Raw genomic sequence first — 10,537 nt, 5'->3', positions numbered from 1 at the left:
AGACAACATAATAATAAAGTGATCTAAAGCTTATGTACATATCTTACATTGCCTTTTAGAGTCATTTCTGTACGTTACTGATGCACAGAAAGGGCACCAGAACACAGTGGAGTGACGAGCGAGTGAGTCTTATCTGGTATCGCCCACTTTGCTCTGAAAGTTTGATGGACCCAACTTTGTCTAGAAGATCGTAAGGACACAATAAGGAGTCTTCTGACATCAATGTTATGTAAAAGAATTAGAAAAGAAAAAAATAGGCGGTAAAAAATACAGATGAGGCAAACTGACTGAACATGACTAGCTGCCAGTCATAAACACTTCATGGGCCTTGTCCCAAATTACACCCTTCTTTGTGGAGTCTACATTTGACCGCATTGACTGTTCAATGACTGTTGGCTCATAGAAGATTGGTGTCATTTGGGACAAGTCCATAAATTCAAACAAGATCCATCACGGCAATAAAGAAATGATTAATAGTCAAACACTGTTATTTAAATGTGGATTATTGCTTTGAACGTTCACTGATTCACTGAATATAAAACATGGCTACTATCTGAAAACTGGTGTGGAGTGATCCAACGCCGAAGTTCGCAAGTCGACTTGACATGGAAGATGGTTGTGGACGGGAGTGTTCGTGTTGCCCGTTGTTGCTGTGAGCAGTTTCTCAGTTTGGCCCTGCTGGAGTTTCATGTTGGGTGAACAGGAGGAGGGACGTTCCTCGTGTGCTCGAGCTGCTATAGAGGACCTTTGAACTGATTCCCAGAGAGCTGCTGTCGGACAGATGGCTTTGATCCAGCTGCGTCGCCCAGCTTTCGCCACACCACCTGAACACAAAGAGGCGAGTCAAGAAACGGCTGTCCAGAACCTGCCTCTTACAACACGTTATCATTCCTCAGTCCTTTCTATGTCAATTAGCCTCATATTTCATTTGTAGCCTATAATTAGGGATGCACTAACTCCTGTTTTTACCGAAAAAAACAGTGGTTAATCTATAATATTTTGTTTAAAATCAATCGTTTTAAATGCTACCAGTCAATTTGCGCATCACAATGTTATAATGTACAGTACAAGATGGATTTGAATTTAAAGATTACATTGAACAGTGTTATTTGTGTTATAAAGTGAGTATTAGATGACGGAAAAGATAATCAAAGGGGGCATTTTCAACTAAAACTGGATGATTTATGTGTTTTGGACGTTCATTTACACAACGGCGTTTTGGGGGCCTGAATATATGCAAACTTTTGAAAACGGGATTTAAAGTGCAAGTTTTTAAAAATTAAACTGTTTTTATCTCCATGCTAATTTGTGAAAACGTGTTCAGTCTATATGTGCGTAGTGTTTCTTTACAAAGTGACAGCGCCAACTACTGGCCTGGCATGAATAATACAGCGTTTTTAGTTGTTTTCGCGGATCCGTGTGAACGGCAACCGTTTTGACAACGCTGTCTTCTAAACGCAAAAGGAAAAACTTTCCAGTTTTTAGTACATAGTTGTCGTGTAAACACCCTATTGAGGGTACGTTTATACGACAACTATACTAAAAACGGAAAAGTAAAACTATGGGAAAAGGAGCATGCACAATTAAATAACTAACATCGACCATAAAAAAAAAATAAAAAAAAATATTTAGTAATATCGGCCGATAATCCATATGATACAGATATATTGTGCATCCCAATTTTAATTTATTTACCTTGTGCCTTAAAAAGTCACTGCTATTTGCAGAAAGCCAGCAAAAACAAGCACAAAACATCGATCCATCCAGAACTCTTATGAAATGCGTTCGCAATGGGGTTACAGGCCAGGCGTCTCCAGGTGAGAAGCACAGAGGTGTTATTGTGAGCCAGATATCCGAGCTGGATTCCTCCATTCCCACATTCCACAGAGGGGCCCAACAAACAAATCAAACTATTGGCTCACGCTATCATACGCTCTGAGTATCAACCTGTCCATTAACTGACCCTTCCAAAAGCTTTACCCACTTGGTAACACTTCCCTGTGAAGGGAAGCTAAAGTAGACATGAACTGGACAGATTTGAAGTAAAATGTGCTTAAAAAGTACAAATTGAGTTATTTTAAGTCAAATTGATGGGCTGGATTGGTGTAATTTTGTAATACATTTTTCTTTTAAACATTATTTCATTTAAATTATGCAATAATCTTGCAGACTTAGCTAAGAGTCAACTGAATGAATGAAGTATTTGGATTACTTATGTTTCAGAGAGCCTGAGAGAGAGCTAAATGCCCATTCACACCAAGAACGATAACTAACTATATACACTCACCGGCCACTTTATTAGGTACCCCATGCTAGTAACGGGTTGGACCCCCTTTTGCCTTCAGAACTGCCTCAATTCTTCGTGGCATAGATTCAACAAGGTGCTGGAAGCATTCCTCAGGGAGTTTGGTCCATATTGACATGATGGCATCACACAGTTGCCGCAGATTTGTCGGCTGCACATCCATGATGCGAATCTCCCGTTCCACCACATCCCAAAGATGCTCTATTGGGTTGAGATCTGGTGACTGTGGAGGCCATTTTAGTACAGTGAACTCATTGTCATGTTCAAGAAACCAATTTGAAATGATTAGAGCTTTGTGACATGGTGGAAGTAGCCATCAGAGGATGGGTACATGGTGGCCATAAAGGGATGGACATGGTCAGAAACAATGCTCAGGTAGGCCGTGGCATTTAAACGATGCCCAATTGGCACTAAGGGGCCTAAAGTGTGCCAGGAAAACATCCCCCACACCATTACACCACCACCACCAGCCTGCACAGTGGTAACAAGGCATGATGGATCCATGTTCTCATTCTGTTTACGCCAAATTCTGACTCTAACATCTGAATGTCTCAACAGAAATCGAGACTCATCAGACCAGGCAACATTTTTCCAGTCTTCAACTGTTCAATTTTGGTGAGCTCTTGCAAATTGTAGCCTCTTTTTCCTATTTGTAGTGGAGATGAGTGGTACCCGGTGGAGTCTTCTGCTGTTGTAGCCCATCCGCCTCAAGGTTGTGCGTGTTGTGGCTTCACAAATGCTTTGCTGCATACCTCGGTTGTAACGAGTGGTTATTTCAGTCACTGTTGCCCTTCTATCAGCTCGAACCAGTCTGGCCATTCTCCTCTGACCTCTGGCATCAACAAGGCATTTCCGCCCACAGAACTGCCGCTCACTGGATGTTTTTTCTTTTTCGGACCATTCTCTGTAAACCCTAAAGATGGTTGTGCGTGAAAATCCCAGTAGATTAGCAGTTTCTGAAATACTCAGACCAGCCCTTCTGGCACCAACAATCATGCCACGTTCAAAGTCACTCAAATCAACTTTCTTCCCCATACTGATGCTCGGTTTGAACTGCAGGAGATTGTCTTGACCATGTCTACATGCCTAAATGCACTGAGTTGCCGCCATGTGATTGGCTGCTTAGAAATTAAGTGTTAACGAGCAGTTGGACAGGTGTACCTAATAAAGTGGCCGGTGAGTGTATAACTATATTAGCGTCTACAACATCGGACGATATCGTTGTATTTATTCTAACCCTCCTGCAGTGTTATAGTCTGTCGCTTTAAATGCTCGAGCTCTTTAAATCAGGATGGATTCTGATTGGCTGTCAATGTTTACTTAATCGTTTGTCAGCTGGAAAACCGATATTGTTTCTCTGTGATGTTATCATTATAGTTGTAGTGTAGACTCTGCTATTCTTTTAGATTTAAAATGGCTTTTAGAACTATATCTTTATCATTGTCGTGCTTCGTGTCAATGAGTCTTATCACAGACAAAAATCAAGATAAACACTCACGTTGCACATCTCTCGCACTATGGCTTTCTCGTTCTCATTCAGGTCTTCTTCGCTTTCTTCTGGAAGCTTCTTGTCCAGATTATCATGGACCTCCAGGACCTGCGAACACATGGTCAAGGGTACTGTAGTCACTCATACGCATACTCAAACTATTGATGTCATTTCCTGCAAAAGAGGGACAAATACTAAAGCAAAACATTTTATTTCAACATTTCTCTCAAAATACTATGCTGATAATACATTTAATAACTGGAAAAAGTATTAAATTAGAAAAAGGGACATTTTATTGGTTCCAAACCATTAAGACTTTCGTTCTTTAGAACACAAACTTCATTGGTTCTCATGCGTTTGCGCTTCTGGTTATCATATTTTGATGCGTGTTGATTGTTTATTTTGCCTTCAGAACTGCTCTAATTCTTCGTGGCACAGATTCAACAAGGTGCTGGAAGCATTCCTCAGAGATTTTGGTCCATTTTGACATGATAACATCTCACAGTTGCTGCAGATTTGTCGGCTGCACATCTATGATGTGAATCTCCAGTTCTTTACATCCCAAAGCAGCTCTATTGGATGGAGATCTGATGACTGTGGAGGCTATTTAAATATGTTGAACTCACTGTCATGTTCAAAAACCAGTTTGAGAGTATTTGAGCTTTGTGACATGGAGTAGCCATGAGAAGATGGTACACTGTGGTCATAAAGGGATGGAGATGGTCAGCAACAATACTCAGGTAGACTGTGGAGTTTAAACGATGATCAACTGGTACTAAGAGACACAAAGTGTGGCAAGAAAATCTCCTCCACATCTTTACAGCACCAGCAGCCTGAACCGCTGATACAAGGCAGGATGGATCCATGATTTCATGTTGTTTACGCCAAATTCTGACCCGACCATCTGAATGTCACAGCAGAAATTGACCAGGCAACGGTTTTCCAATCTTCGATTGTCTAATTTTGGTGATCCTGTGTGAATTGTAGCCCCAGTTTCTGTTTTTATAGCTGATTTTACACCGGTGTGTTTCTGCTGCTGCTGTAGCTCTTCTGCTTCAATGTGTGTTCAGAGATGCTCGCTCTTCTGGAGACCTCGGTGGAAACTAGTGGTTATTTGAGTTATTGTTGCCTTTCTATCAGCTCGTACCAATCTGGGCGTTCACCTCTGACATCAACAAGGCATTTTCACCCACAGGACTGATGCTCACTGGATATTTTCTTTTTCAGGCATTTTCTGTAAACCCTAGAGATGGTTGCGCGTGAAAATCCCAATAGATCAGCAGTTTCTGAACTACTCAGACCAGCCCGTCTAGCACTAACAACCACGCACGTTCAAAGTCACTTAAATCACCGTTATTTCCCCATTCTGATGCTCAGATTAAACTTCAGCAGATCGTCTTGACCATGTCTACATGCCTAAATTCATTGAGTTGCTGCCATGTGATCGGCTTATTAGATATTTGAGTTAATGAACAGCTGTACGTAATAAAGCGGCCGATGAGTATATATAAATAAATATATATGTGCGATTAGATAATGTGTGCGAGTGTGGTAATTTATGTACCTTCATTGCATGAACCACAGCTTCAGGTTTCTGTACAGATGAGATAAACCCAGTGGAGGGAGAAGATTCACTGGTCTGTAGTCGTCCAGTTCCCTGGAGAGGAGAACGCATGGGGTGGTCAGTTACTCCGGGACAACGTTATGATTAAAGGACCATGGTATTCCCATGGTACATCATATTTTTTTTATGGTATCATGGTCTACACTACTGTTCAAAAGTTTGTGGCCAGTATGATTTCTTCAAAAGCAATTAATACTACAATTCAGCAAGCATGAATACAATTGCTCAAAGTTGACAGCAAACACTTACATTGTTAAATAATTATATTATATTATATTTCTTGAGAACAGCATGACTACACTGGTTAACCAGTTAAACCAGCACGATATTATTTATTTTCTTTATACTTCTTTAACACCTACTCGTTGAATATGATTCAAGTCCTGTGACTCATTGCTTTAATTGCTGGTTTGTTATAAATAAAATGATAATTTCAGGGTTGACTCCTGCCTTTTTGTAACTACCTTTCAAACCAAATCTACGCCCTTGTTGTAAAAGATAAGGGCACAACATTAAAAATATAAAAGCATCCTCACAGACATCAACATAGATGTCGGCCCAGATCCAGAATCGTGGAATCCAAACGGCCCGGATGTGGGCCGGATCTGGGCCGACAGTATGATGCTGTCTGTGCTGCTGGAAAAATCAGCTAAACTACTGAAACATGGTACTTGGTTTATAGCTGGTCATTAGTGGGTCAAGTTTGGTTTAAGCGGTCTACCAGCTAAACTAGCGAGGTAAATCGTAACTAACAGTTTTGTAGAATCCGATGCTTCGCCATTCAAGTACACAGGAGCGAAGACTACCAGATGTTCGATACCTGGCTAAGCTGGTAGATCACCATGGTCCTGTTCTCATTGGTGATATATTGACTATTACATCATTGTTAATTAACCGTCTCAACTCAGAGATATGAGGATCATTCATAATGAAAACTACATTCCATCTAAAACATTCATCTTAGCTCAACATTGCACAAGCAGCCCAGACAGCTGTGGAGGACAAAAAGCCCCTGGTTGTGTTTAATCATTCATACCGCATGAAGAGAGCCGGACATGATCCGCATACATTCATACCGACGATGACCACAAAACAGCTAATTTAAAAAACGTCCTCGAACAGAAAATGATGGGGGGAAAGCGCTTATGTGTTGTGCTGTGTGCCGTGTTAATGATGATCTAATAATACACTTCGCTACGCGTTTCATGAGAGAGCTTATCAATCAAACGCTTCTGGAAGGAACTCTTCATATTATGAGATTGTTTCCATGGAAACACGGTTGAATATAGTCATTCTCACTCTAATTAGAGATAAGAGATAAAAAGATATTTTGCGCCAATTTCCCAGGACGTGGCGATTTTGTTCTCTTGAACGCATGGAATGGAAACGCTGCTTTCTTCGCAAATGCTTTATGCGATATAATCCAATGTTGTGGAGTCAAGTTAAATTCGCAACTGGGTGGTTAATCTGGTCAACAAAATTTAAACTGAAAATCAGTTGGAACTTTCTTGACAAAGAGTTGTTGATTACAATAACAGACGCGTTATACTTATAATTTAACGAGTTCAATTAAACCAGAATGTTGATGAAAATATGACAAGTGAAAAATTACACTGGAAGAACAATGCACTAAAAATGCTTTTAGAATAAGAAAAATCCTTAATAATTGTATGATGAGCTAAAAGAGTGGAATATCGCATTACTAACAGGTTAACTAGCTCACTCAGCCACATCCTATTCGCATGAGATTAATCAACAATATTCACAACATCAACATATTACAATGCACTTCATGCAATATTCCTAACAGTCTCTCAAACACACAAAAACAAATGTCTCGTATAAGGAACTCCCAAAACTTGAAAAATTAGCAAATACTTCAGTAAACTCATTATTTCATGGTATTATTTTCAAATAAAATGTGAACACAATCATTAATTCTGTGATTCAAAGTAATTAAATTATATTTCATATTCATATTAATCTTTAATTATCATATACCTGATTAACCATCAGATAATTTAGCGCTACGCACAAAACAATGCTGTGCGATGGTAATGTGAGATGCTTTTGCTTTGATTGGAAGTGACACCAACAATCTATAAAACATGAAAAGGTCAAATGGAATTAAATGGGAGCTTAACCTGTTTTCTCAGTGGAGATGCTGAGTCAAAACAATTGAAAGAAACTCAATTCAAGCTCTGCATTAACGTTATAAAGAATTTCAGCTGACAATGGAGATTTTCAAGCAAGCCTCCCACATAAAACACACCGGCGAGACTTCCTGTGCACTGGCTAAAGGCTCATTAGCATTTCCTTTTATTCATCAGATTTTTCAGCATATGGTTCTGCTAATTTTCCAGGCGACAATTAAAGAAAAAAAATAGTTTTCAAAGATATGAAAAGGGCCTCCGGTTCCATACAGGAAAAGCCTAAAGCCAAGTACAACAGATGAAAGTTGACGTACCAAGGATCTCCTTTTTTCCCAAAGAATCGTGCCAAACTGATCAAGCTGAGCTTTCTTGTTATAATAGTCTCCCTGTGCGTTCTATGATATCTGGTTTGATCTATTTTTTTCTGGGCTGCCAGTGCCAATTGATGACAAATTTAAATCGAATTAATTGCATAATTAAATACATGCCGATTTATTACCTGAATTAAACACTTCAATATTTTCTGCGAAAAGCCCCCAAAAGTAGGTTATTTGAAGACATTTTTTGCTGTAGACCAGTACATAATTAAACAGAAATGACAAAAAGTTCGTTTTATTCCATATCATTGAACACAATCCCATCCCTCGGCTACAATCCACAGTAATTTAATTGTTTGTTCAGAATCGAATGAAGTCACTCAGGACATGTTCTTCTATTTCCAGCTGTGCTACTTTTAACTTTGTGCACACGTTTAGACTGACTTGAGTCATTTTTTTAATTCACAATACCATATTTTCCAGAAAATAAGTCGCACCTAAAAACTGCATTGAGAGAAAAAACACACACAGATAAGTCGCATCGGTGTATTAGTCACATGTTATTATTACATTCAAAAATAATGTAAAATACCAGTAAAAAAACAACAACTAAAAAACATTTACAAACATAAACACTATAAACATATATTTTAGTTCCCCTCACGCCACAACAAATCCTTACAACTTAAAGAAATGAAAATAGAACAGGAATGAAACAAATATTAGTGGCATTTATTATGAACAACACTTGTTATAAATAAAACTAAATTCTTTATCTAATGTATAGGCAAGACAAGTAGTTTGTTCAGGCATGGTTTGTAGGGAAATTACAAACCTGCGCACATATATTCAAACGAATATAAGTATAGAATCAATTCTTAATGCGCATGTGAACGCCATCAGGTCACAGGTTCGCGTTTAAAGTCTGTTTAGAGAGAACGCCGTCGTCTTAGTGGCCCCTAATTTGATAACAAATGATCATTTTGCTGGAAGTGAATCAATCAAAACTAACTTTAGCTGGAAATATCATTATTCAAAAATCGCTATAAAGCCAAAACAATCTCTGCTACCGTAAATTGTATGTTTATCTCTGTAAAGCTGCTTTGAAACAATCTCCATTGTTAAAAGCGCTGTATAAATGAAGATGACTTGACTTGACTAAAAGCCAAGCCTAAATGAATTTATTCAAAGCGAAACAGAAACTGGTTTCTGGTAACGAATGTGGGAATTGAGCTACAAATGTACCTCTCAGTTTGGCACGAATCCAAATGTGAGTTTTGCGCAGTTTTACCTGATGTCAATTGCATTATACAAGTTGCTTTGGAATATAAGTCGCCGCACATTGATGTAGATTTAGAGATTTTGATCAAAAACGTGACTTGTATTTGGAAAATACGGTAATAACTTGTACAGATTTGTCTTTGAGAGGATCACTCACATTCAGCAGAGCCTCCTGCCTCTGGGGGAGCGAGGACAGCTGCGACTCGGAGCGGTACAGGGTCGTGCCTTTGCGCAGGACACGCAGGTCTCCTGGGGTACACTGGATGGAGAGAGAGCATATTAAACACTCCACCAAACAAAACACACTTCACTGTTATCAACGACAATAATAGTGGAAAGATTAAAAAGTGGGAGAAATATAGTTTTGTAAGTCACGGCCTGTATGAGGAAAGAGGAGACAGGTCACGTGTAGAAAAAGTATTGAGAGAAATTGGGAATATCTGCTTCAATTAAAAGAAGAATTGTTAAAAATCAGCTGACTAGATCTTGACTAGGTGGGCTGGCTTGGAAATGTTATTGAAACATATGCTTGAAAAAAAGATTGAAAGATTTTGGTCTTTTCCCCTTTCAAACAAATAAGCTGTACATCTATACGCTGATTTCACGCAGCCGCCATTTTGAAATCGAAAGCGAGGCTCCGGTGGGAAGAACCCTGGAAGTACAGATAGACAACAATGGCTTGGACTACCAACCTGAAGCTGCTGCCGCGATTTACACTATTGGATGTTAATATCCAATATAGGATATGTATATAGTTCGTTCCTGCTTCTTTTTTTACGTTCTGAATTATACAGTATATAAAAAAATTATTTTATTTATAAATTTCACTGTATATAGCCTAAAGTATGAAAGAAATGTATGTACATTTTTAGAACAACTAATTTCTACATTAAACACAACAATACGCCATCGCATTCGCGACTCTCCAATGATTAAAGGCGACACTTCCGGTTTTCTTCCCACCAGAGCCATTTCAAAATGGTGGCTGCGTGAAATCAGCGTATTGCATACAAAGACGACAGCTACCAAAGGGGTTTTCAAGATGGCCGCCGAGTGAACCGACTAGCTTAAGGTCTATTCAAAGGTCTATTGTATTCAAAGTCAAATGTGTTTTATTTAAATTTTCTTCAACTTTCATCCATGTTTTCATTGCTTGATTCTCAGGAGATGATGTACAACATATTTATGCTATCTTTAGTGTTGCAAGTGTTTGAATGTCAACAAAGCCATCTGTTAGCAAAAGAAAAGCTTTAGTAAGCTCTTTGTTTTGCTTGTGTTAACAACAGAGAAGATCGTTTTATTATGACATAATGTAGTAACTTTGTTCACGAATTTGATTAAAAGTGATTTTTTATCATTAACTGTGCA

General features: G+C 38.8%; 1 protein-coding gene across 1 annotated transcript in view; it reads right to left on the bottom strand.

The window, feature by feature from the left end:
* Positions 1–610: 610 nt before the first annotated feature.
* LOC130096210 (cholesterol 24-hydroxylase-like) overlaps positions 611–10,537 on the bottom strand; it is a 76,777-nt gene continuing 66,850 nt past the window's right edge. The window contains exons 20-23 of the mRNA XM_056262894.1: positions 9,327–9,428; positions 5,359–5,451; positions 3,804–3,902; positions 611–824 (exon numbers count right to left, since the gene is read on the bottom strand). Of these exons, the coding sequence (XP_056118869.1) occupies positions 735–824; positions 3,804–3,902; positions 5,359–5,451; positions 9,327–9,428 (384 nt within the window). The 3' untranslated portion in view covers positions 611–734. The remainder of the gene's footprint in view (positions 825–3,803; positions 3,903–5,358; positions 5,452–9,326; positions 9,429–10,537) is intronic.

The sequence above is a fragment of the Rhinichthys klamathensis genome, unplaced genomic scaffold (genome assembly GCF_029890125.1).
Source record: "Rhinichthys klamathensis goyatoka isolate OS25496 unplaced genomic scaffold, OSU_Roscu_1.1 h1tg000196l_1, whole genome shotgun sequence".
Taxonomy (NCBI): Eukaryota; Metazoa; Chordata; class Actinopteri; order Cypriniformes; family Leuciscidae; genus Rhinichthys; species Rhinichthys klamathensis.
Note: the sequence above shows the minus strand (reverse complement) of the source record. Positions and strands in the feature narration are given on the sequence as shown.